Source organism: Oenanthe melanoleuca, chromosome 20 (genome assembly GCF_029582105.1).
Source record: "Oenanthe melanoleuca isolate GR-GAL-2019-014 chromosome 20, OMel1.0, whole genome shotgun sequence".
NCBI lineage: Eukaryota > Metazoa > Chordata > Aves > Passeriformes > Muscicapidae > Oenanthe > Oenanthe melanoleuca.
The window spans coordinates 13,739,398-13,766,366 of NC_079353.1; the positions used below are offsets into that span (position 1 = coordinate 13,739,398).

At 44.1% G+C, this 26,969-nt stretch overlaps 1 protein-coding gene across 4 annotated transcripts in view; it reads left to right on the forward strand.

Moving 5' to 3' along the window:
• Nucleotides 1–2,743: 2,743 nt before the first annotated feature.
• NDRG3 (NDRG family member 3) overlaps nucleotides 2,744–26,969 on the forward strand; it is a 47,366-nt gene continuing 23,140 nt past the window's right edge. Inside the window, exons 1-3 of one of the 4 annotated variants that reach the window (XM_056507617.1) lie at nucleotides 2,744–2,864; nucleotides 25,422–25,526; nucleotides 26,639–26,674. In XM_056507617.1, the coding sequence (XP_056363592.1) occupies nucleotides 25,470–25,526; nucleotides 26,639–26,674 (93 nt within the window). In that variant the 5' untranslated portion in view covers nucleotides 2,744–2,864; nucleotides 25,422–25,469. Of the gene's footprint in view, nucleotides 2,865–3,064; nucleotides 3,235–25,421; nucleotides 25,527–26,638; nucleotides 26,675–26,969 lie in introns of those variants that run through there. The other 3 variants (XM_056507615.1, XM_056507618.1, XM_056507616.1) reach the window with 3 other exon arrangements.

Below are 26,969 nucleotides of genomic sequence, written 5' to 3' on the forward strand. Positions count from 1 at the left end.
CCTGGACTGCTGCTCTGCAGCACAGGCACTGATGAAACAATAATGGAATTATCACACAATCACTAAGGTTGGAAAAGCCTTCTGATACCATCAAGTCCAGCCCTTAACTCAGCACTGCTGGGGCCACCCCTGAACCATGTCCCCCAGTCAAGGAATCCATTCAGTGCAGGAGCTGGTGGTGCAGCTGCAGTGACAGCTGCAGATTGAGCTCCAACAGCTGACCCTGTGCATCACAAACAGCACTGGACCTGTGGCCCAGCCAGGTGCTCAGCACTGCAAGAGCTGAGCACTAGGGAGGAAGAGCCAAGACTTGCATGAGCTTGGACTGTGAGGGGATAAAAGCCCAGCAATCTTTTGTTGGGGCTGCTCCTTGGAGGCACCAGCTCAAGCTGTTTCTGTGTTTCTGTGCCAGGAATAAAGGGCTTTATGGAACAAGACATCTGAGACTCCCATGGGAAACCTGGGGTCAAACTGGTGAGGAAAGCTGGTGTGCCTGTGAGAGTGGGGAGTGCAGGGAGCCAAGCAGGGCCCTCCTCAGCTCACTGAAGCTGCTGCTGCACAGGGGCTTCAATCCCAGCAGTGAAAGTTGCTGGTGGTGGAAGAGTGACTGCCAGAGAGTCTTGGGAATGGTCACACTGGGAAGTTTCCTTAACACCCAAGTGCCACATCCACACATTTTTTGAACACTTCCAGGAGTGGTGACTCCAGCGCTGTCCTGGGCAGCCTGGTCCAATGTCTGGCTACCCTTTCAGTGAAGAAATTTTCCCTGATATCCAATCTAATCCTTCCTTGAGAGAAATGTGAGGCCATTTCCTCTTATCCTGTCACTTGTTGCCAGAGAGAAGAGCCTGGCTGCACCCTCCTGTCAGGGAGTTGCAGAGTCTCATCTGAGCCTCCTTTTCTCCAGGCTGACCCCTCCAGCTCTGCCAGCCACTCCTCAGGATCTTGTGCTGCAAACCCTTTTCCAGCTGTGTTGCCCTCCCCTGGATACACTCCAGCACCTAATCCGTGTGGACAACAGCAAGGAGTGAGGGGACCAGCCACACCAGAGAGCCTAAAAGCAGCTTCCTGGGTGGGAGAGTCAGTGAAACCATTTCCAGTCATGTGGCAGGAAATTCCCCTCTTTACCTCTGTTCAACTGCTCATCTAGTTTACATAATCCCTAAAAATGCAAGCAGCAGTATTGATGATTCTGCTTATAGCACCTGCACAAGTCCATGCTTACCCCTCTTCCTTCCTCTCTAGCTCTTGGTAGCCCAGGCAAGCTCAAAGGTATTATAAAGAGCTTGAATTATGCTTGGTCTTGTACAAGAAGGGGCAGACAGTACTTGGCATGTTACTGTTTAATGGCTTTTATATGAAAAAGTATCTATATGAAACAAGAGTTAAAGAGATGTAATTAAAAAATTAATTGTCCAATTAGAATAAGGTTGATGGGGTATTGTAGGCGTCTGCCCAAGGGACAAGCTACTGAAAAGCCAAGGTCCATCCAGAGCCAAGGTGAGAAGGCACAGCTGGAGACAGGCAGTTTGTCCTGTAAGTGAGACAGGGCAGGGGGCACTGGGCTGAGGGGAATGTGACTTCCCAAGGGTGTGGTGGGGCTGGTCAGGGCCATTCAGGCCTCTCTGGGTACACCCAGGTCCATCAGGGGCTGGGGTGTACCCAGTGGTCACTTTCTGCACACTTCCAAAGAGGGATCTCAGAGAAAATCTGGTCCTCGTAGGGAGGCACAATCCATACAGCTGGTGTGGTCTGCCTGAGCTTCTGTCTGCTCCAAGACTTTGTTCAAGGGCACCAGGAGGGAGTGGTGTAAGGGGAATCTGCCAATTCCAGGTGGGAGGGCTTTTGGGAGCTACTTCTGAAGTCCATGGTGCAAGCAATAGATCTTAGTGGTCCCAAGCAGCTGCACCTGAGGCTTTCAGCCACCCACACGACATATTCAGTGACCTTTCTTTTCTAATGATAGAATCATTAAGTTTGGAAATTCTCTCTCAGGCTATCATTAACCCAGTGCCACTGTGTTCATTAAACCATGTCCCCCTTTTAAACTCCTCCAATGCCAGTGACTCCACCACTGCCCTGGGCAGCAGGTTCCAATGTCTGACCACTCTTTCAATGAAGAAATTTTCCCCAGTATCCAATCTGGACTTCTCATGGCACAACTTGAAGCCATTTCTTCCCATCCTGTCATTTGTTCATTGGGAGAAGAGCCCGACTCCCATCTCGGTTTATTGGGAACACGTTCGGGAATGATTTACCCACACACGTCTCAGTTCTAGCTCGCCAATTCCATCGCTATTCAGCCTTTAATTATTGATGATCCGGGTAAAGGCATTTGGCAGGACCACAGGGTGGCACCAGAAACCAGGGCACGGGTTAGGTTTGGGAAATACCTCAGTCCTCAATGTTTAGGGTAAGGCGAGAGGCCCTGGGGACGCCACACGACTCTGGGAAACGAGTGATTCCACTTGAAGACGTTCCTAGAGAGGGGGGAGGCAGGAGGCGGCGGAGGATAGCACGGAGCTCTGCCCGAAACGCCAGCCAGGCAGCGAGCTCGCTGTGGGACGGGCATGGCTGCGGCCCCGAGCGGGACGGAGGGACATCGCGCTCACGGAGCTCACCCCGCGGCGCCACGCCAGCCCCGCAGGGTCAGGGAGGCGGCGGCGGCTCCGCCGGGCCCCTCAGGCCGGGCCGGGCCCGCGCGGAGGCGGCGCCCCCTGCCGGCGGGAGGGGAGGCTGCGGCAGGCCCCGCCCGGGGCGGCGCCATGTTGTTTGTAGTCCCGCTCCCGCGCAGAGGCGGCCCCCGCGCAGGCGCAGAGCGCTCCGTGCCGCGGCGGGCGGAGTGTGGAGGCACCGCTGTCCAGGTGAGCCCCGGGCCGGCCCCGCCGGGACCCCCCGCCCTCCGCGGAACCGTCGCGGCTCCGGGACGCGCGGCCGCCCCTGGGCGGCAGGTGCCGGGCGGCGGCGGCCGGCGGGCCGGAGTCAGTGGCAGCCGCGCCCGCGGGCGCCGTGTGTCCCGCCGCGCCCCGGCCCGGCCCGGCCCCGGCGGGGGTGGTTTCGCCGTGAGGGGTCGGTGCCGCCGCCGAGCCGCGCCGCCGAGGGGGCTCAGCGCAGCCCGGGAGACCCGCTCCCCCCGCTGGCACTGGGAAATGATCCTCGTCACACCGGGCTGCGCCGGGAGTCGGGGAAACGCCTCGGAAGTGCCCGAGGCTGTTGCGGGGACGGTTTTTTCATGTAAATAACGGACGGGAGTGCGTCGGGCGCTCTGCTTTCTTTCCTTTATAGCTTTTCTTTCTGGTATTCAGATCTCAGAATTCTCGTTTGTATTATCTATCCTAAACGCAGACTGGGTGTTTATCTTTAGTTCGGCCCAGCCTTGTCGGAATATGAATGGGAAGGCAATAGCTTCTAAAGATTTTCATTGACTTAAAGCATCATGTCTCTATTTTCTTCTAAATAAGTATTTTGTATTTAGTGCAAGTCACAAGGTGTAATTCAAAAGGTTGTCGCGAAATCAGAGGCTTCTGCTATCATGAAGAGCATCATTATAGACGGGGACCATGGGGTGTTACAAAACAAGCGAGGCTCTGAGCGCTGTCCCGGCCGCCCGGGGCTCGGCGCTGCCCGGGGGGGCTCGACACTGCCCGGGGTGTTGCATTGCTCAGGGGCTCGGCGCTGTCCCCCGGTGGGTCTCGGCGCTGTCCCCCTGTGGGGCTCGGCGCTGTCCCCGGTGGGGCTCGGCGCTGTCCCCCTGTGGGTCTCGGCGCTGTCCGGGGTGTTGCATTGCTCAGGGGCTCGGCGCTGTCCCCGGTGGGTCTCGGCGCTGCCCGGGGTGTTGCATTGCTCAGGGGCTCGGCGCTGTCCCCGCCCGGGGTGTTGCATTGCTCAGGGACACCCTGCGGTCTGACCGCTCGTTGTGGCTGAAAAGCCCAGGGGGGTTGGAGCCGCTGTGCGATCGTGCCATGCTAAGGTGCATGAATTTCCCTGAGGCTGTGACTTGGTCCAGGGAACAGGAGCTGTCAGGTAAGGAGTCTGGGAAATCCGAAGGAGTTTTTGTGCTTGAGTACTGAGGTGATGAGGAGATGGGGGTCACAAGTGGAGAAGAATGGAATACAGGCATGCAAGGCTGGGTTGGAGCAGCCTGGTCTAGTTTAAGGTGTCCCTGCCCATGACAGGGGGTTGGAACTGGGGGAGCTTTAAGGTCCCTCCTAGCCCAGGCCGTTCTGTGAAGAATCTGCTTCTGCTGCGTGTGTCAGGCAGGCTTGTGAGTCCCCCGTATTCAGAGGACTTGGGGGCTCATTGCTTTAGCTTCTGCTTTGCCTTGTCTGTAGAAACAAGAGTCTTCCAAATGATGGAGCCTGGCAAACCAGGTTTATCAACAGCCTGTCAGTCTGGGGGAAAAGCAGAAAGGTGATGTAAAGTCAGGGAGCTCAATTTAAAATTAGCATGAAGGTTTTCTAGCACAATAATGTTCTTGGGCTAGGCAAGCAGAGCTTACCAGATGTCCCACTTAGTGAACTGGGATAGAGTCCTGAAGAAGCAAGATGATCAGTAGGATTCGTCTCGATTTTTGGCCTCTGGGCTGGGGATTGTTGAGGGGGCTTGACATGGGCAATGCCTGTTCCAATTTCAATTAATTATTTGGGATTTTGAACCTTGTGTGGCACACCAAAGCACTATGTCTTTGGGCAACAGCTTCATGTGCCTCATATTTACCTTCAAGATGTTTGCAAAGGTAGAAGCTGGAAATGTTACACAATGAAAATTAAACAATAATATACAATTGAAATTATACAACTGCTGGAAGCAGCATTATTAAAAACTGTAACTATATTTTTGGCTACTCATTCTGTATCTGAGGTTAAAAATTAATTGAAATGAATAAACCCGTTTGATTTGGATTTTTCTAATCTTAGATCACCTTTAGAAACCCTCCAGTGCTCCCATTTGCAGCTCTTATTTCACGTTGGTCCTACACAGTCCTCAGTGGTTTTCATTGGAAAGCATGGTGGTACCTTTAGATTTCATATGTACATATATATGTATATATGTAAATATGTACATATATATTGTTGTACAACATGTATTCTGGTTCCTTAAAAATATACTAGAAAATCTTTTTAAAGATACTGCTGAGACTTCTCTTTTAAATATTCCTTGGTTGTATGCTCAAGGTAAGCATTACATCAAAGTAGTAATATATAGGTATTTCAGTAAAAAGCACGAAAAATTATAATTGTAGTGTAGTTTAAGGACAAAAATAAAAAAAAAAAAAAGAAAACAATTCAGCTTTAAATTTTTTGGGGGGGTTGTTTTTTATGTGTAAGAAGGGACTAGGAGTTTTAATTTTTAATTGCTTCATTTCCATTCTCACAAACAGTAACTTAATTTCTTCCTGAAAAATGGTGAAGCCAAACCCTCAGTTCTTTTTCCATAGGCAGTGCTAACACCATAACCATCCCTGATCAGATCTTAACTTGTGCTCATTGTGTCAGCTGTGTCTTGGGTGCAAGTAAATATGTCTGTGCTGTGTGAGGCTGTGCAGGGCTGGCTCAGGCTGTGAATTTGGTGGCCTGGTTTAACCTGTGGTGGTTCCAGGAGCAGAGGAGCAGTTTGGGAGTTTCCCTGTGTAATGGTGAAGACAGTGTTCCTGATAGTTGTCTCAGTGTTCCTCAGTGGTTTCATATTTATTTGAAAGTGGTTTGGAGGAATAATAAAATCCTGTATTGCTTTTCCCTGGGAATTCTCAGTGTTCTGGCCAGTCAGGTCAGATTTTAAGCAGAGCAGTTGTGATTTGGTCCTGCTGTGGAAAGGGTTGGGTGACTGTGCCTGCTGCTGTGCAGAGCAGATTTGATGAGAGACTTCAATAACCTCTCTTGGTTTTCAGTTTTGTTCTTGTAAATTCTGAATTATAGATGGAATTTGCTGGATTTTTAATGATCTTACTGGCCACTTACCATTTTTTATCTGGTCATATTCTGTTGTGTTCTGTGACTGGTATAGCACCATTTATTGTAGTAATCCAGTGTGTGCTGTGGGAAGCATGGAAGGAATAGCTCTGTTTTCATTTGGCTATTTCCTTTCCAGACTTGGATGCATTTCTGTATTTACAATGGGCCTAGTTCCCCAAAGGGGTTTTCCTTATTTTACATAATATAAAACCAGGACAGGTTATAAATGTAATGTTTAATTTTAAAATAACTTCTACTATTCAGTCATGTATAAACCAGACTCTCTTTGTAGTTACTAGATGGACTAAAGATGTGAAACATCACTTTTTTTTTTACTTTCCACAAGAGCTGGAATTGTGGCTTTTACCTGTGTATTTGATCAGAGGAGACAGGCAATCAGCTGCTTCCTTTTCATCTCTGCTTTGCTGATGACACTGTGTGTTACACCTTAAACTGATCAAAAGACTGGTTGCCATGCACAGGGGCTGGTCATACTCTTGCTCTCTCTTGTACCACCTTCAGCATTTGCTGGAGGTTTTCCTGATCCGGTTCAGTTTACTGAACAGTCAGAGCACTAATCCAGCCCCTCTGTGTCCTCATCTCCCCAGATGATCAGATTTTGCCATGTAAGTAAGCTGTGTGAGTTCAAAAGAGGCCTGAGTAGAGTACCAGAGATGTAATTGATTTTTGTTGTGTGAGAACACTGTTCTTTTCTAACAGTGACCTAAAAGAGAAGAGCATAAGGTCAGGATGTATAATATAAATCTTTGCCTGATGGCCCACTTGTCTCTTGTCATTTGTAGGATGTCAAGAGGTAGATGCTGTTTGCTTTTATTTTGTTCATGATTTAATGCATTTTTCTTCTGTGAGCTAGCCCATGTCTCCCATGCACTTAAATGTAAGGCACTGCTACATCCCAGGGGAGATTTTCCAGAGCACAGAATCATCTGTGTGCTGACTGCCTCTGTTAGTTTTGTTTTGAACTTCACAGCTGCTGGCTTCATTTCCTATCCTTAGCTGTTGAATTGTTTGGACACAGTGAAGAACTGATCTCAATTTACCTTCTCCATTCAGTTGGTGATTTTACAGGTTTCTGTTTTATGTCACTGCAGCAGTCTCTCCTTCCAGGCAGAAGAACCCTAGCCTGATTGATAATTCCTCACTCGTATTTTCAAACCTTGTTTCCTTTTAAAAAATATTTTCCTTTCTATTGTGTTCTCTTGAAAGGAAGGAGCAGGCACTGCATCTGGGATTTAAGATGCACCCATACTATATTTTTATAAGGTGGTTTTATTACTAATAATTTTCTAACATTATTTTTTTTGTGCATGGAATGACTTTGAACTGATGCTTTAATCAATCTGTTGTGACTCCAGCAAGATTTTCCAAATGTTTATGATCAGTTTGGAGCACACCACTCTATATGTGAAATCAGGACCATTTATCTTCAGACTGCACCTTTTTTTTACATTGAATTTAATCTGTTATTTTATTTTTCTGTTATTGCTCTCAGAGGATTTTTCTGTAGATCTTCAGCCAGCCTTTCTAGTCTAGTCTGGACTGAGGCTGTGTGTTCCTTCTTGTTTCAAATGGTCCCATTTGATGCTGTGGTTAGATGAGCATGGCTTGGTGTATGAATTACACCTAGGTACAGATTCAGTCCCTTTTGGGACCTCTTGGATGGTTCCCTGTGCTGGGGCAGATAAACAGTCTGACCCTGGGATAGCATCTGGAATTCCTTAAACAAAGACACTGATTAAGGAGAGGGTTTAGTGCATTTATGTATATTAATAAGAATCTAGTAATACTTTTTATCCTATATATGGACTTTATTCAAATTTATTTATAAGCATCAAATATACTTAAAAAATACAATTGGAAATTCACAAATTTTGCTACTGATAGCCTTATAGTGTTTTGTAAATTCCAGAATTATTTGAGATCTGTGGACATTTAAGTTTTCTAAATACAAAGGGTGTAGATATTTAATGAAATTTCTGTTCACTAAATTGGTTTTTCAGATCTGTTCTTGCAAATTTTCCTGGAGTCTCCAGTACTGTTGTCACACATAGTAGTTTTCAGTGGATTTTTCTGTAGTGCTTTTTTTGGACTGTCTTTGTGTGGAAACTGATGTTAAGTGCTTATGCTTTTAACAGTTCCTTTTGGCTGTGGTAGTTTTGAAATTTATTACTTAACCAATAAAATCTGGGGATTGGGGGATGGGTTCAGGTTGTGAAAGGTATTTCTCCCTTAGCATAGGCAGAAAGAAAAACTTGATTTGTGTAAGTCTATGGTTTATGACTCGGATTGGAAAAGGAGGGCTTGTGTTCAGATGGTAGATGTGACTTGGGGAGTGGTTTCAATCTGCTTTTCTGTGCTGCCAGCTCACCTGCTGCATGGCTTGTCTCTGCCTTGGTGGAGAGCTAAAATAACAATGCTGGGAGTCTTGGGCAAGGGCAGGCTGCTCAGTTGACAAAGAAGTGTTTTTAATCTTTGTATAAGAACTCTACATTTGCTGTTTGCCTATGTAGTTCATTCTGATGTGGTTTTCCAGAAAGAAATCGCCCTTGTTACAAATTAAACTTCTGTTTTCCTTTAGCTCAGATGAAAAGGTTTTTAAATCCATATTATATGGCCCTCAGGAAAACCAGGGAAGATTTTTCTTTCCCATTTTACAATGCAATTGGGCTTTATCCATTGGCTCACCTAAAGAAAGGCACAGGGGCTTGGTGAAAATCTTCATGTGGATTAGCTCAGCCACAGAATAAAACTATTCTTTCCTAGCATTTTAAAGTAGTTAATTGGAAACCTTAATAATTGAGAAAAAAAATCAGTGACAGTTGTGTTTTTTTGTTATTTCTAGCAGTAGGTGAATGGAACACTGAGCAGGTATTCCTGCTGATTTATGTTTATTGAATAGGCTGTGAGGTGAGCTGTCAGTGATGGTCTTTGCTCCATCCCACACAGGTGAGCATGGTCCCAGTGCTGTGGGCTCCAGGAGTACACTGGGGCTGGGAGCAGAGCTGTGGGATCACAGTGAGGACATTGCTTTAGGAGGAGGGAAGTTATTCAGCATTTAAACTGTGCAACCACTGTAGCTGCTGCTCTGGTGTTCTAAGAAACATAAGAAAGGAGTTGTTGCTTGGAAGATTGGCCATCAGGATGTCCCCTTGGGGAGTCCTTGCTTGCCTGTGTTAGGCTGTAGTGCTGAGTGCAGCCTGGGTTGTCTCCCTGCCACAGGTGACTCGGTGGTACTGGGCACCACACTCATTCGTGCTGCTGTGCTACAGAACTGAATTATTCTGAATTATAGGACTGAAACCTAGGGCTCTCAAGTGATACTTTCACTTAGCGACCTGCCATTGTCAGGATTTCAGCACAAATGTCTAAGTTGCAGAAGAGCTGGACTTTTCCAGCAGAGTGAGGAATACAAAAGCACGAGGGGGCTGTAGCTTTGTACAGAAGAGCTAATGAAGTGGTTCAGGTAATTTCTGCACAGGCTATTTTGTTTTTTCCTGGTGCCACTCTGAAGAAAAAGCAAGGCCTCCACTGCAGAGAGGAGCTGCAATATGGGCTGTGTGCTGTAGAGATCCAGTGTACCCCAGCCTGGGAATGCTGCCATGTTGTCTTGCCTAAGACAGTAAAGGTTTAAAACATCTTTTTGGCCACACTGAGCACACCCCTTGCCCAGGTATGCAATACCTTTTGGACACTTAATTTCTCTATTTGTATCTGTTTGAAATGGACTTGGCACTCATGGCTGTCCTGCCCCTGGACTCAGTTGTGGGCTGACCACGAGGCAGGAGCCAGAAACAAGTTGCCAGTGATTTCAAGGGATGACAAAGTTTTTCTAAGCTTCTGCTGAAATGCCCCAAACAACTCAAAATCTGTCCTGCTGCCAGCCAGGCTTCAGGAAGCACCTCCACCTGTGTGTGAGCTCTGTTGCTCTCCAAAAGCTTTTTCTCTGATCTCTTTGTAGCAGTTCAAATCTTAGAAAAATAGAAACCATGAGCATTTCTCCTGTTTCCAGTGCACAGAAGAATTTTTGATGTGGAATTGCAAAATGTGATGCCTGCAGTTGGAGAAGCTTTTTAAAAAACTTAGAGCCAGGTGGATTTTTGTTGTCCTGATGTTTGAATACATGCTTGTCTGGATGTATTGCATGTGGCCAGAGGATCTGTGAGCAGACTCTTCTGTGATAGTAATTTCTGACTGATTTCTCTGTGGCTGTGCTCCAGGGGAAGGAGACATCTCAGGTCTGTGATGGCTGCTCAGAGGTGTTACTTGCCTTAAAAGTGTTGGCTGTACTGCAGCACTCCCTGTCACTCAGCCAGTGTTCCAGTTCCCATCCCAGACCTGCAAGGGAGTTAAAAACCTTTGCTGATCTGATTTCCTTGGGGACTGTCCTGCTTCTTGTGAACATGCTGAGCATAGAGGTGGAGGTGCAGGGATAAGAAATGCTGTCATCTTTGCTGCCCCCCTCCCCATCTTACTTTCTGATATATCTATAGTTTGGGTGGTAAATGGGAGATTTTTTTTTTACAATTTAATATTTTAATGATTGGACTGAATGATCTTAGAGGCTTTTCCAGTCCTGATGTCATGCCACATTTCTGGTCCCTCTCTGGCATGAGGTGGTCATACCAAAGCAATAACAGGGACTTCTTGTGCCTTCCTTACCCAGTGTTTTTTTGCTGGTTTTGTTTTGTTTGGTTGGTTGGATTCCTGTTGGTGTTGAGTATGTCTTCATTAATTGTTTGTAAATGTGTAGGAATGTTGGCACAGTTTGCAGATTGTAGGTAGCCTGGCAGTCCTTTGTGCAGGTATTTGAGCAGTTCCTGGATCTGGGGAGCCACAGCTCAGCACCAGGTCTGCCTGGTCAGTGTGCTTCCAGAGGATCCCTAAGGATGATGAACCCATCAGGCCCTTTGGACAGTGGTGGAGCTTCCCCTGTGGGAAATGGCTTTTGTTGTGCCATTTGGTAGTAATTGCCTAAATGAAGTGTTTTCAAGGGGAGTATGCTGCACTCACACCAGTATAAAAATGGCTTTAGAGTGGTTTGCAGACCTTACCAGTTGGTTTCTTGGGACAGGGGTCCTGAGCTTGTTCCACATGAATACATTCCATTTCTGGCAGTGGTTTTAGGTGTTAGAAAATTGTATTTCCTTACTGAACATTGTTTTCCTTGGCAGTGCAGTGACTTCTAAAAATGTTTAAGAAGTCTGTCATGATGCCTTTTTTTATTTTTTTTTTTTATTTATTTATTTATTTATTTATTTTTTTTTTTAATTAACTGTGACATCCTGAAGGGAGCAGGATTTCTGTAGGAATTCCAGTGTCAGCAGTGAGCAGCAGATGGGAATGTGCAGTGCTGGGAGGCAGGGCAGAAGCAGCTTTTGGGAAGGGACAGTGAGCTGAGTGCTTGTGTTACTTGGGGCTGAGCTTCAGGAAGTGTCCTTAAGAGCTGGTTTGATCTGGGAAAAAGCTTTCATCTTCTTTTTTCCTTGTTAAATTTTTTTTTTTTTGTTTGTTTTTTTGTTTTTTTGTTTTTTTGAGGCTTGTGAAACAAGCCCAAGACAGCCTTCAAATGCCAGCTTTGGAAATTGTGTTGCATAGGATTTCTCAGACAGATGGAGGAGACATTCACTGAGCATTATATTATCTTTTTTTGTCAGTAGTAGAAGGGTAATGCAGGTTTTTCCTTGGACTTTACAAAAGATAACTACTTTTTCCCCCTTGACTTTGTTTCATTTTTCTTTAATAAAGACAGGAGTTTCTTAGTAATAAAAGCAATAAAACAGCCAGAGAAGCCTGTGCTCTCCTTAAAAAAAGAAAGAAATAAGAAATAGAATAAAGTATACTGTATGGTATAGTAAGCTTTGAAGAAATTCATAGTAGAATAGAAATACGGATTTAAAACTATGTATAAATGCAGGGAAAATACTGCCAGTACTTCTTTTTCATAAAGCAAGAACTGTTTAGGCACATATTATTCAGCTGTTTAGGGAAGTTTCCAGAATATGAATCTTTGCTTTTTCTCATTGGTAGGTAGTAGTTGTTGGGGAAAAAAATTGAAATGGCTTGAAACACATTGCACCAGAAAGCTTAATTTATTACCCAAGCATTAATTGTCTGTACTGAGAAGTGTTGTAAGGCAGACAGCTTGCTTTTCAATAGTTTTATTCCTTGATGTGATGTATTAATGTTTTCTCAGATCTCTAGCTTTCAGCTGTCCTGGGCTATGGATTGATTATAAGCATGGCACTTATGTTGCTATTTTTATCTTGTCTCTGTGTTAAAATGGATTGCTTGTGTAGAAGCCATCATCAGTCAACTTGTTGGCCTAAAAATGACTTAAGCAAATACAGTCTTTGTATTGTCATAGCATTATGTAAGGAAAGGCTCACAGAGCTTAAATCCTGATCTTTAAACATTTTGTTTAGTGCAGTCTGAAGTATTTTTATCCTATCCTAAATCACTAGATTCATATTTTCTTTCCTGTTTTTAAGAAAACCCCAAGGTTTCTGAGCAGCAGTGATTCCAGGCTCTGAGACCTCAGCTTTCAAGAGTGGTTTCCATCCATCAAGGAGCTTGTTCCATGCCCTTGTTCTCTGCTTCCCTGCAGCAGGGTTCAGTGATCTGTGTACATCAGAGGTGCAGGGCAGGTCAGGCTGTGGGGAGCAGAGGTGCTTTCCTCCTAGTGCCTGCTGCTGCCTCTGAGCTCCTGGGTGCAGCTGCAGTAGGAGGGGGATCTCTTCCTTGTCTGGCCAAAGACACAAGGCCTGCAGTGGTTTCTGGGCAGCTATTAGAAAGTTCCATCCTTATTTTACTGGCATGCCTGTATATTCCTCATTTTTATGGCATGAACAGTCACAGCATTGACAGCTGCTACTTCTTCCTCTGAGCACCTGCATTAACACAATCACCATGACCTGGTCAGAAGCTTGGTTGAGTGGTGCTGTGCTGTCTCTCTCATGCAGTGGCTAGATGAAGAGCAATAACTTTTATTACTGCTGATGGCAGAGTAGAAGGTAGAAAACAGCTTTCAGTCAGTGATGGTGAGGATTCTGTTTTCCTCCAAACTAGCTGCAAAGGAGAAGTAGCCTTGGAGCTTTTACTTCTTTCTTGGTTACATAACATCTTGTTATTTTACAACCCTGATTACACCTTCATTTGAAGGAAAATAAAAACATTTAATATCTAACTGAGGTGAATATTTAACAAGGGTGTATCAGGTGCCAGTGTACTGGACTGCAGTGGAAAGTGTTGGTCCCTTCATTAAATTCCCTGCTGACTCAAAAGATCCCAAGAGAAACCAGACTATTTAATACCAATGTGTGGTTTGGTGAAGGAATTGTGGAGAAAAATTTGTGTTCCTTTGCTAAACAGGAGGTTCAGATAGATCAAAGAAACTGATCTCTGACTTTACTGCACTGAGTAATATTGACATAAGAAGCCTTATCTGAAGGGTCCAAGAAGACCAAGAGTACAGCCTAGAAAGAGATCATGATGAACTTACTCAACTAAATCAGATCAAGCCATTTGAAAAGAAATGAATGCCTGAGCCTGTGATGATTCCCTCTGCACCCTTTGTTTCATAAAAGCTCTTGAACAAGGAGAGGAGTGTAGGACTTCTCTGCAGTGGATGGACACTTCTTCTCTTTGCAGCTCCTAGTGGAGCTTATACACAAGCAAATGTACATAAAAGGGCTAATTTAAAAAAAAAATCAAAGTGGAAGTCAACTTGAGGTCAGAAGAGAAGCATATGAACATCTTAGATTTAAAATTATGCAATAAAATATTTTTAATGAAATGTCCAACTCTGGGAGCAGTGGAGGAAGCAGGGCATTATGTCAAAGGTTGCATGCACATTCATGAAGGTTTGTGGCAGCATTAAGGCACACTCTAAAGAGAAACTCTGATCTGTCTCCCTGAGGAAGTGTGAAAGCCTATAAAGCAGTAAAACCATATGAATAATCAACACTGGAGCTCATTATCAGTATAATCTGGCAAACTCTTGAGTCTAAGAGAACTAGAAAAAACAGAGGTGATGAGAGAGCAAAGGCATGGAATTAGAAGAGAGAAGGAAACATTAAACAGTTTAGGACTTTGCACCTTGGGAAGAAGCCACTGGGAGGACAAAGGGAGGTAATGAAGCTTTATGAAAGGGTGAGTGAAGAATAACTGGCATTTCTGAGACCATGAGGACTATTGGGACATCCAGTAAAAGTATAGCAATAAATCAGACAGATGGAAGATTTATTTTATACAGTGTTTTCACAATATTAACCATTGCCAGAGAAAGATGTGGAAGCCAAAAGCACAGAGAAGTCAAAGTTAGGAAAAAAAACCTTAAGACAGGTGACATTTATTTGTATCAACAAACCTACATTATCATAGTTAGCTTTGAGGAAACAGTGTCTGTGGCACTAAGTGATAAAGTAGCATTTTAAATTCAGCAGAGTGAAGTAATCAGCTGCAGAACAGCCCCCACTGTATGTGTACAGTGATGAACTCTGAGTTGCTTTTCCACTCAGAGGCAGAACTGGGGATTATAATAGGCAGCTCTATCAAAATATTGTCTCATTGTTTAGAAAAGCAAATTGAAGGTTAGATGCTTGTGGAAAAATAATAGTGATCAAACTAGAAAACAGTGGTGTATAAGCTCACAGTGCACCTGTGTTGTGAGTGGTGCATGAGTTCTAGTCCCAGTGCTATCAAAGGCCCAGTGGAACTGGGAGAGATTCAGAAAAGGCTGGTGTGAATGATCAAATATGGGTAATGAGTTCCTTGTAAAGAATGATAAATAGATCAAAGCTCCTCAGTTCCAAAAAGATGTCTTTGAAGAGGGTGTGACAGAAGCACAGAGTGTGCATGTGAACCCATTATTCACTGTCTCTTTTGATAAAAGGACCAAGACCACCAAATGGAAGTAGTGGGTGGCAGGCTCAAAACCAAGTGAGGTGTTTCTGAAGTGGGGGCACGACCTCCTCCTTTCTCTTTGGCATTGAGTTTTTAATCTGTTGGAGCAATTCCCTGGATTTAAGCTGATTTATTCTGCAGTTAACACTTCATCAGAATGCTGTTCATGGGGCTTTGTAAGCTTAGCTCCAGAGCTCTGTTCACAAGAGAAATCCTTTCCAATGGTGGAGTAGGTACATGCAGCCTAGCAGGCTAAAATAACCCCTCTAATCAATTTTGATTGGGAAAATCAGTGCAACTTCTCAGCAAAATATTGTAATAGAAATACCTAATAAAGTCAAATACAGCAGTTCTTGCAGCTCAGGACATACTGCCTCACCTTGTATCTGGTGTTTTCAGGCTGTGATTGGTGTATTAAAACTTCTGTGGCAGCAAGACCTAATATACCCTCTTTGTCTGACCATTAGCTGGGATGGTGGCATTTTCTTGTGCTGTGGTGGCACTTCCAGCTGCATCTACTAGAGAAATAATAAGATGTTAAAATACCAACCAGTTGCAATAGTGTTGTTTTGGGATTGCTGCACAGGAGTTAAAAAAGCAGATGGTTTTGGATTCATGGAAACTGGATATGGTTTCAGTGTACAGGTGCTATTTATTTGTTTTGTTACCTGTGTTTTGGTATGCTTGCATATTTATTGACAGAATTAATTTGTTGCCATTTTAGGCTGATTTAGCACCTTGCTAAACATTTCTTTGCTGAATTGTAAAGACAAACTTAACTAACTTCAACTCATAAAGTACTGAAGTAAACTGCTTTTGAGTTGTGTTTAACATATGCTTCTGATGTGCAGAGGGCATCTGCTCACAGAAGCATGTCATTACAGTTCATTAAATAAAAGCTGTGACCTTTACCTGCAAATCATTGAGGTATGTGGAGTTTGAAAGAATATGGGAGTGGAGTGCTGGTATTGCTGAGCTAACCCTTCATGGTCACTTGTGTGAGCACATGGTCTCAAGGACCCTGGGTCTCCCTGGGGACCCCTGAGCAGGGCAGGGCTGTGCCCCAGACTGACTTGGGCTCTTGAGGTGCTGAGGAAGTGTTTGGTGGTGAGTGACTATCATTGTACTTTTAAAGTGTTACTCTGGTCCAGAGTAATTGTTACTGAGGTTTACAGGTAACTGAACTGAATCCCCTGTGCTCCCTGGGTGTTCTCTGACCTCTCCCCTAGTCAGCTAATGCTCAGTAGCTGAAGTTGCTGTGGATGAGGCTAAAAAGAGTATCCATGCTTTGGTTCCCTCCTGGTGACTTAAACCAATGTGATGTTCTTTACAATGGGGTTTGGCACCTGATTGTACCACAACTCACCTGACTAATGCTGTCTTCTTACATCTTATGGTACAACTACCCTTCTTCAGAACGCTTTAAATATTTTCTGAGGATTTTTTTAGATACCACAGCTATAACATTGCAATACTGGGCATGGGATATATAATACAGCTGCCATTTTCCAAAAGGATATGGCAACAAAGCTTGGAAAGGGAGGAAAAAAGAGTAATGATGGAATGAATAAAATCAATACAGAAGTAATTAGGGCTTTCATTTTATGTCTGGGATGCATGCATCAGTTTAAATTTTGCATAAAGGTTAATATGGGAGAAGTGTGCAAGTAACATTACAGAAAGGACAAAGTAAAAGTATTGGATAATTTCTCTCCAGGTGAGTGTTGGCTAGCCAGCTGTCTTTAGAGGAGGTGTTGTCAGTCTTTTGTAGGATTGAGGCTGGTGTTCTAATCCTTGCTGTTTGCCAAGGGCATTGGGAAGTTCCTCCTCTGGACAGCATGTGTGGGCAAGGGCAGTTGTGACTGCTGAGAACTGTTCAAATGGGCTGTCAGAAAGAGTTAGTCTTTGGTAAAATCTCCAGGGTGTGTTACTTTATATTGCATATTTTGGGGGGGAGGTTGTAATAGTGGGGTGAAAGAGTATTCTGTATATAGTAAGTCAAGCTCTGGATATCTTTTGTGACTCAAGGAAGGAGAGAGGCACCAAGATTTAGTGGTTGAGGCTGCCTTACTGTTTCTCTGCAGCACAAAGTGTGAGAATAAGTAACTCCTGTGTTCACAAGGAACAGCAGTGTTTCAGTGCACTGGGGAAGAAGCTTCTACAGGATTTCAGACACTGCCTGAAGTACACATGGATGGACAGGCAAGGGGGAATTATTGTTAGGTGCTCTTCTGCTGTATCCTAGACATTTGATCTTGAACTGAATCAGACTGGATGATACACTACTTAGATCTTGTGCAGTTCTCCCTCTGTGTTCTTAGTGTAGAAAATACTGAACATTTTTCAGTTGGCAATCAATTTAATATTAAGCCTAGTTTATTTGATATATTAATATTTTCCCTGAAAAATTTACCAGGAGATGAATTTCTGCTCCAGCTATGCCTTTAATGTGAAGTATCTGAGTCAACTCCTTATTTATTATAGAACAGTTTTAGAAAGGGAATTTTTAAATAGTTCTGATGTGTTCATTTTAATTTTTCTTTTTATTCTGGCCTGTGATATTTTCAGGTTAAAAATCTCATTGTTGATACCACTTGCAGCAAGAGAAATTCCCACTGGATGGAAGGAAACTACTTTTGCAATGAGAACAGTATGTAATGCTAGAATCTATATCCTTAGAGATTTTCAAATCTGTAAGGCCCTGAACAACTGGATGCAGCTTGGAAAGTACTCTTGCTCGGAGGGTAATCTCTCCTCCAGAAATCTCTTCCAGCCTACATGGTTCTGCAATTGCATCCAGGTCCCATAAACAGAAACCTTGCCATGTTCTTGCTGTGCTGTCCTTACCTGAGAAAGAGGCTGTGAGCAGGCTTCTGAGAAAATTCCTCTTAATTCTTAATTGACTAATTAGTTTTAGACTTTGGTGTAGTCAGCTTTTCCTTCATTGTTGCTTTGGTGTGATACATCCTTATCTCATACTGATTTCTAGGGAATGAAATCAGGAATTGATCTGCTGTAACCAACACAGAGGGGTTAAATTGAAACTGGTGTGATGGTTCAGCTTTGTTCAGGACTGGAGCATTAGAACTAAATCATTGTATTGAGATGTGTGACAGCAGCCAGATGGTGTGTGTGCTCCTGGGAGGAGGAGGGGTTTGGTTACAGAGCAGATGGCAGCCAGCCCCTGCTGGTACAGGTAAGCAGGCAGCTCTCAGGGAGCTGGCTGGAACCAGTCAGAGCCAGTCAGGTTCCAGCACAGAGAGCCTGTGTAAAGAGCTGAGCCACCACCAGCCTCTCTTGCTGCATGAAATTCAGAGTGTCATGTCATCTCTCATCTCCCACCATGGTGACATGGTCTTCAGTTAGTTTTGAAAGAAGTAAAATCTTTGTATTTTAGTATCTTCAGGGGTCTGTTCACAATAACTGTGTGTCCTAGTTGGCAATTGCCCTTGGGATCTTGGATTTCCATCCTAAGATAAGTGATGTGAAATTCTTAAGCTTGTAAATGTTTGCTGTATTTCAAATGTACAAACTGAATTTCACTTACTAGGAACCACCTTAACTTGCACTGTTATTTCTTAATGAAAACTAAACTCTGAGTTGATCTAAGCCATGGACTTTGACATGGAGAAGTTTGGGTGAGGAAGAAAAAGTTATTGCTTTTCCCCAATAGATATTGCAAGCAAAAGCTGTGCAGATTCAGCTTAGCTTTCTGAAAACAGCTCTTTTTTTGGTGTGAGCTGTTTACCCAGTCCAGTTCACACAGTAGATAGCTTCAGTTTCTGGTTTTGGTTGCTCAGATTTTAACAGGAATCAGTGTGGGGGTGAATGAGGAAAGGGAGGGAAAGAAGGATGGGAAAAAAAGGGAAACTGAAGTTCTGTTGGCATTTTAAGAAGGCAAGGGCTTGGATCTTACAAGTCTGGGAGGATGTGCCTGCTGGGCTTTTGCAGATCTCATGCAGTAATGACCAGAGATTTTGCAGGGGAAGCTAAACTCACAAGCAGCCATAACCAAGAACATCCACTGGAAATCTGTAGAGAGCAAATGGGCTTTGGGTGAACATGAACATGGCCTAAGGTTTCCTCCTTAGGCCTAGCTGACAAAATTTGGGAAGGTGTGTTTGGTACATCTACCTTTGGCTTCCAGCTGCTTGCAGAAAAGCATTCCTAATTCTATGAAAAACATCACTTGCCTTCTAATGGTATTTTAGGTATTTGTTTTATATGCAGTTTTATAATTGACTTCAAACACAAGTCATTTTTATGAGTGATTTTTGACTTAAGTAGCTGGTGTTTTCTGTCCTATGTCTCTATTGTGCTCATGCAGGTATTTGCAAATTGCCCCCATAATTTGTAAGGGAGGATGCTTAGAGTGGCTGAAAGAAAATGTGGTCCCTTGCTGCCTCACAGAATCACTGAGTGGTTTGGGTTGGAAGGGAGCTCAGGTATGTCTGCCATGGGAAGGGTCATCTTCCACTAGACCAGGTTGCTCAAAGCCCCGTCCAACCTGGCCTTGGGCATTTCCAGGGATGTTTCTACCCTCTTTGAAATAAGATATTATTACCTGTTTTATCAAAAGGCTTGTATTCATGTCCATGCTGATGTGTACTCATATTCATTTATAGCCCTGGTTACTTGTATTCACAGAGCACCATGAAGACTAGTGAGTTTATAAGTATATTTCCTTACCCTTTTGTGTGTGATCCTCAACTCAGACTGCAGGATCTGGAGGCAGTTCCAGAGGTCACTGTGTGTCTGGTCCTCTTTACATGAGTTGGTTCTAATATTTATGTGGGTGACTGATAGGCTCCTTCAGCTCACTAAACCAGCAGAAAGCTAGCCTGGCAAAAAGTCTGCATTTCATCAGCTCATGTTGCAGTCAAGCATGCCAGACATTCCCCAAGGCAGGGCTTGGGTCCTGGCTGCAAGGGGACAGAGCTTAGAGGTCTGGGTTTTATTTCAGGGGCTGTCAGGTAAAACTCTAGTGCCTCTATATGTCCTGAAATAATACCCTACAGTAAGGCAACTCAAATTAGCAAAATTAGAGTTCTGTGCTATGTTCTGTATACACTGTACCTAGGTGGGTTGCATTTATCATACTCTGAAACTGAGTGCAGGTCCCTTCATTTCATGTGGCAGTGTCCTGAGCAGGTGCATTATCTGCTCCATGATTCAGCCGAAGAGCTAACACTGTTCAGATGTGTGGTTTCTTACAATCCAACCTCAAGTCAAGATACATGAGTGTTTTAGAAAAAAGATGGCACACAAGGAGCCTTTTCATCAGTCAGTTTACTCATCCAAGTGAAAAATAGCCCTGGAAAAAACACTTGAGGGAGAGGGTAAGGAGATCTGATTTGCCATGTTACTGCATAATCATCAGCCTGGTGCAAGGGAAGAAGAGGAAGGAAGTTCTGTCTCGTGTAGGGAGGGAGGACAGGAATGTCACTTTTGGCAGCAGCTCACAATTGTATAAATGAGTAATGAAATCCCCTCCTGAATTGGTCCTGAATTTTCTGTCCTGTATCCATTACTGGTTTTAACTGTGCTAAGTGAAGTTGCCTCTCCTGTCAGGAGGGACATGCCATTCAGCCTGGCACACACAAGGCTGGTTTCTGCTTGGGAACAAATTCACAGACTGGAAATGATGGAAGGGACAGCTGTGTGGCAGTTGCAATGGGTCTGAAGTAATGGCACTGATACTTGAGAAGAGGTTGTCCTTCAATGGCACAGGTTGGGCCAAAATGAAAGAGCTTGTTCTGGGAAGCTCCAGGAGCAGTGCTACATGCATAAGAGGAATATTTCTTTAATGGAGAAGAGGGGGCAGAAAGGTTAGCTGAGATCTGAATGCCAAGACTATGATCTGCCCTGCCAGGCAGCTGGTTTCCCATTGTGGAAGAGTGGCCCAGGAAGTAGGAATCCCTTGTAAAGGAAGGGAGAAGTTGCAGTGGAGAGTTACACAGCACACATGGCTGAAGAAATAAATGCCTGAGCAGCAAACCTGCAGACCATGGTACTGTTCTTTGGTTCTGGCATGTGAGTTTGTTCCATTCCTTTGTACACATGGGAGCAACACTTCTGCTCTCCATTTTATAAGCTCGTCAGGGAGTGATTCTCAGGAACCTTACCCTCCTTGTCATGGCTGTGAGTCCCTAGAGAGGAGCTTCTTCAGCTTGCCTCTGTCTGCCAAATGGGGGAGAATATTTTTAGGTATATGTAATGCCATGTTTTGTAGCATAGCTTGACAACTGATGGGTGTAATTTTGCCTCAGTGTGGTTAACATACAAAGTGAGAGGGTAAGTGGCTCTGGAGGGAACAAATTACAAGCTGTAGTGAAAATTGAGGTGAAAAACCAAGAATTTTTAGCCTCTGAATGCAAGGTTTTGTTGCCCTGGGTTCCTAAATAGTGTGGAAAGATTGTACCTCTGTAAGAAAACAGATTTGATTTCAAGATACAGCTCTTGCAGCTCCTAACCCTGCAGGAAGCAGTTGTGTCAGAGCTTCAGTGACCAGAAAGTGAAGCCTCAGAACCTACAGATACTGTGGTTCACACTCAGTGGGTTAAGGCTGGTAGTACTCATGCTCTTGACTTACTGAACTTTACTCCAATTTAATTTTTTTGTATGTTGAAATGATGTAAATTGAGAGCAGCCTTGTTTTATAGTGAACATGCAAGCACATATTTAAGATCTTATTTATAAGGTAGATGGTTTCTTTCTGGGGCTCACCTGCCTTGGTTTTTTGTAGCATTCTGTCTTCTACTCTGATTTTAGTCTCTGTGCTTAATGATTCACCACATCTTTCCTGGCTTCTCATCCTATTGATTTTCAAAGAGCATAGAATCTGCTTCAGCCTTAAGGAAATCTTTGGAAAGGGGTGGATAGTTTCAGTTGGGGGATTTGAGTGTATTTATAGTAATATATAAATAGAGGCAGGAGGAATACTTGCAAAGCAGGTGGTACTGGGCCATTTATGGATTGTTTCAGGCAAACCTTTTGCTTTGCCTGTGGCCTGTCTTCTACAAAAATCTTTTCAGTGTTATGAATATTTATGCTGCTTTGTTGTGGTATTTTAAACTGCTTTCAGCTTATGAAATGACATGTTTGTCTCTTTAAATAACAGGAGGAATGGAGGGAGAAAATTGTTTCCTGGGCAGACAAGTCTGCAGAGCTTTTACAAGGAATCTTTAGCATGGCTGGAACAGAGGATAGATAGTCCAGCTCACCAACACCCCACACTTTGCCTCTGCACTTGGAGATGTGCTCTACATGCTCTAGATGTCTCTCTATTACAAAGCTTCCCCTTTTGGGAATTTTTTGTGGCCTTTTCTGCTCAAGTGTAGCTGTTTGCCATGTTTCAAACCAAAACACATGTTGCTGTTAGCATAGCAGAGTGCTCAGATGAAGTTGTGGCAAATAGTCATGTAGAGCTAGGAGATTTTGTGCTGTAATGACAAATTACCCAGATTTAATCTAGGGCAATCACATGAGCTTGCTAAAACCCTGGGAAAAGTACGTGCATCTGCCAGTGGAATATCCTCTGACAGATTGAAATGAAGTCCTGAGGCCATTTTCTGCAGAGCTCACTAGTGAGTGGATTGGGAAGAGCTGGTTCACCATGCTGAAAAAGCTGCTTGCAAGCAGTGGTGGGGACCCTCTGTGCCCTCAAAAAGCCTTCCAAAAACTTTACAAGCTAGGTGAATAGATACAGAGTCAAAATGTTTAGAAAAAAATGCCCTGTCTGAGGCTGTGCAGGTTTAATCTTTGTGTGATTTTGCTTTCAGTGGAGCAGTTCTCAGGGACTCCCTGGCACACCTCAGTATTTGGTTCCTGCTGGAGGGGTCTTTGTGGGTCCTGCTTCTGGGTGAGAATTGCTGTGAGCTGAGTGGCTTCCCAGGCTGGCTGTGCTGCAGACTCACTGCAGAGCAAGTCTCTTACTCTTCTGTGAACTTCCACAGAGGTTTTCACAGCTGTTTGAACCCAGCTGGTGTTAAGGAAGATTGTCTTTTCTGTCTCAAGGAAGTTTCACAGAATTCTCAGCACCCAAATCAGCAGCCCTTTTTTGTTGTTACCCTGTTGGCTTTAAGAAAGGGGCAGCACCTAGTGCACTCTGTGGCTAACAGCTTGCCCTAGAGACCCCCTTCCCTTGAGACAGCATTTGGAGCAATAGTGGACCAGGAAGATAAACATTAGATTAATTTCAGAGTAGTTTCAGTATTGTTTATTGTGTGCACTGTAGTTGCATCTAGAGACCAAGTATTAAATCCAAGTTGATGAGATAAATGTATTTGATAATCCTTGCTTTGAACCCCTACTAGGTTTTTATTCTTCTGATATAATAAATGATTAACAGTGTAGTGTATGGGTACAAAATGTGAGTCTGCCCATCTCTAGACTTTGCTTCATGGACGTGCTTGTACTGACAGCAGACAGTGTACCTGGGCAGGTTTGTGTAGGATGCACCTCAGGCCTCCCTGGGACTTTGTGTAGCTCAGGGGAAACCAGAAGAAATTCCTGCAAGGCTGTAGCAAAGGTTTCTTTGAGCAATCTAGTGCAGAGCAATTGGTGCTCTGAGGTGTTCTTTGGTCAGCCACAGACCAGTACAGAGGGTTATTATACTGGTGCCCTCCTCTGTAGACTCTGGTTTAGGCAAAAATGCAAGGTGTTGAGCCCAAGATGCAGGAAAACTCCCACATGTATAAAAACCCACAGAGAAAGGTGGCTGGTGTGTGCACAACTTTTAAATTCCTTTGGGTAGAGTGGACAACTTCTTTGTCTCTTGAGTGACCCCAAGAATAAGCATGACCTTCTTGCATGCCACCAGTGGGTGTCTTTTCAGATGAGCATTAGAGAAAAGAAATGCTCTCCAACTGGTAAGGTGAAGGTGGTCGTTCTAGTACTGCCACCTGGCTGCACCTCATCTGCAGATAAGCTTTGTGATGCTTGTTTGAAAGTCCTTTTGTGTCTGTAACCTCCTGTGATGCTGTTTGGGAGAGAACCTGGTAGATGTTGAGCTCTTAATCAGTCCCAGTATATACAGAGGTTGTAATTACTTGGTAGAAATATTTTTTTATTTCATAGTATCTCAGCAGTATGACATTAATGAGCTTTCCTCTGGGGCTTGCAGTGTGCTGCATAATGGCTCTTACTCCTTTTCTGAATAAAAATTCATTATGAAGTAAGGGGGTTATTGCCTGTAGATTAACTGATTTCTTGAACTCTCATAACTGATATGTTTTACAGCAAAAAAAAGTCTGAAAAAGAAAAATAATTGAGTTTCCCAACGCGAAGGAGCTAAAAGAGGTGGATGTTCCTACGGCAAATTTTCAGAGGGAAAGGCATTTTGGTTTGGTTTGTTTTGTGACAGACTGGCTTCAGCCACACACTGCTAGTCCTGGCACAAAGGCTGCAGCTTTGCACAGCATTTGGAGTGAATCCCTCCTCCCCAGTGCATGCTTGAGTGGAATTTAGGTGGATTGGAACACCATTGTTCTTTTTGCACTCTTTTTCTTCTGTGGTTAGTAGCCTGTAATATCTCAGATAGAGAATTTGATTTGTGATGGAACTCAGAAGTATTTTCCTGACATGCTCAGCTGATGCCCAGGAAGCCCCCCCACATGCTGACTTCTTTGTTTCATCTGCAGTAATATTTACAATTTTCCTGAACAACCAGGTAGTCTGCACCATCAGGTGTGATCATCTCTTGCCAAAGCCCTTTTAATGTTGCTGCAGGTGCTTGCACTAGAAATTCTTCTGTCTAGAAACACAGCCAGAGTGTCTAGAGTAAAAATTAAATGCCTTGTAAACTCAGCCATATTGTTCCTCCATCTTCATTGCTGTATTTATACTCAAAGATTTCTCCTCTGGCTCTGTGACAGCAGCAATTTCCCATAGACATATGGCAGCTTCTTATATTGCTCATTATGTTTTTTCCTTACCTTTGCTGACTCTGCACCATCTGATGGAATGATGGTTTGGGCTGCCAAGCTAACAGTGTTGTCTGCACATGTTCCAGCATTACCTAGGGCCATTTTTATATCTCACCTTGTACAGCAAGGGCTGCCCTGAGTTCTGGACTCTCTTGTGTTCTGCCAGTAAGGAGTGTGGATCTGCACACTTCCATCTCTGTGGATGTGGTTTGGTATGTTTCAGGGAAACAGCACAGCCTTGCCTTTGGTGGCAGGATGCTGGCCTTGGGGGAAGTCACTATTACTGCATACTAAACAGTTTTTCACTCTTCTGATCAAGTAATTAATTTCCAGTTCATTTCCAGACATGTCCTGGCTGAAATATCAGCAATGCATGGAAGTAGATGAAGTTTCTCACTTGAAAGGGGCAGCCTTCAGTGGGCAGGGCAAGGAGTAACCAGACTGCCACAGTGGCAGCAGCACTAGGTTTGCCTTCTGCACTTGCAGGTGCTTTGTGTTGCATCAAGAACCAGCTTCTTGCAGGCTTAATTGGAAGCACAGACAAGTCTAATGAAAAATCTCTAAGCATTCTTTGATTAGCATATCTTGTAATGCTGTTTCTAACAATGTGCCTTTGTTTCAGAATCCCTGTTTGCTGATTTGAAGATTAATTGGCTCTACTTCCAGCACAATGGATGAACTTCAGGATGTTCAGCTGACAGAGATCAAACCACTCCTGAATGACAAGGTAGTGCTGGCTGCTGCTTTGTCCTCACAGGTGTACTTGGGATGACTTTGTGTCTGGCAAGGAGCCCTAGCTGCCAGAATCTGTCTACAGACTGAAGTACCTTGAATACTGAAACCCACTAAATTCTTCCCCACTCTGGTAATCTACCACCACCCACTCTTCTAAATTCTCAGGGACAGACAGACCACCACAATTCAGGTAATTTTGGAGTCCTGGCCAAACAGTGCATCATACCTGTACTGAGGATTTGCAAAGGCTGGGCAGCAGGAAAGGTCATCCCATTCCTGATTTGGTGTAGCTGTAGAAGCTGTGGTTTGCACTTTATAAGTTTCAGTCTTTCTGTCAAGTATTGCCTGGTCAGCCCCATCTGGTCCTTGCTGTGGTGTTAGTTGTGGTTCATGTGTGTAGTGCTCACCCAAACAGAGCAGCAAGTGCTGTTAACCAGGGTGCAGAAGGGCTGCCAGAGTGATTATTTCTTAGCTTGACTCAGTGTTGAAGTTACAGGAAATAAGATACTATCTCAGTAGGGAGAAACATGAAGGGCAGCTCCAGACCCATCCTCAGTACTGCATGGGAAGAGAAGTTTGCTGTGACTCTCCTTTTCACACTTTGTTTTAACAGAATGAGGGCCTCAGGGAGCAGCCACCTCCTAGGTCTGGCCCTTATTAAGGCTTTCAAGCTTGAGATAATACATGTGTATTTCTGGACATAGGTTATGGAGTATGAGGGTGTGGTGCAATAACCTGCTGTATCAGAGTCCAAAGCTTATTGAGCTGGCACTCACTAAGGTTTTTACTGACCAGCCCACTTTAGATACAGGAATTTGAGCCAGCATGGATTAATGGCCAGAAATAGCACAGTAACACTCTTAAGGTGCTAATGAGTGAGTGCTCATGGACTCCTTAGATACAAAGGCTGCAGTACACAGAGAAAGAGCTCTGGTATCTCAGACTCTGAAACCAGTGCAATTACCAGGGAAAGTGGAAATGGGTTGTATCTTGTTCATTTGTCTGAACTGTAGGTAATGCCACTGTGGACCACTCTGTCCAGACTTTGTTCTGCCTCAAATCAGCAAAAAGTTGATTATTTTTTCCCCTGTTTTTCGTTAACAGAATGCAGCTCGCAACTTCCAGGACTTCGACTGTCAGGTGAGACCAAGGATGGGTTGGTAACTCCTCATAGCTCAGCAGTAATGTTGAGAGAGATTAAAAAAACCAAAAAACCTCTGTATTTTCATTTTAGCTCCTGTTAAGGTTTAATCAATAAGAACTGAAATATATCCAGTGACAGAAATTAGCCTTCACCCTTACCTGCCAAGCAGCAGGAGAGTTCTGAGGTGCAGAATGCTCTGCCAAAGCTGCACAACATCTTGCTGGATGGCTGCTCTCCTGAATAACAGTTTCTTGGAAAATTCAGAATGCTGAAGAGCTGCAGCTCTTTTGT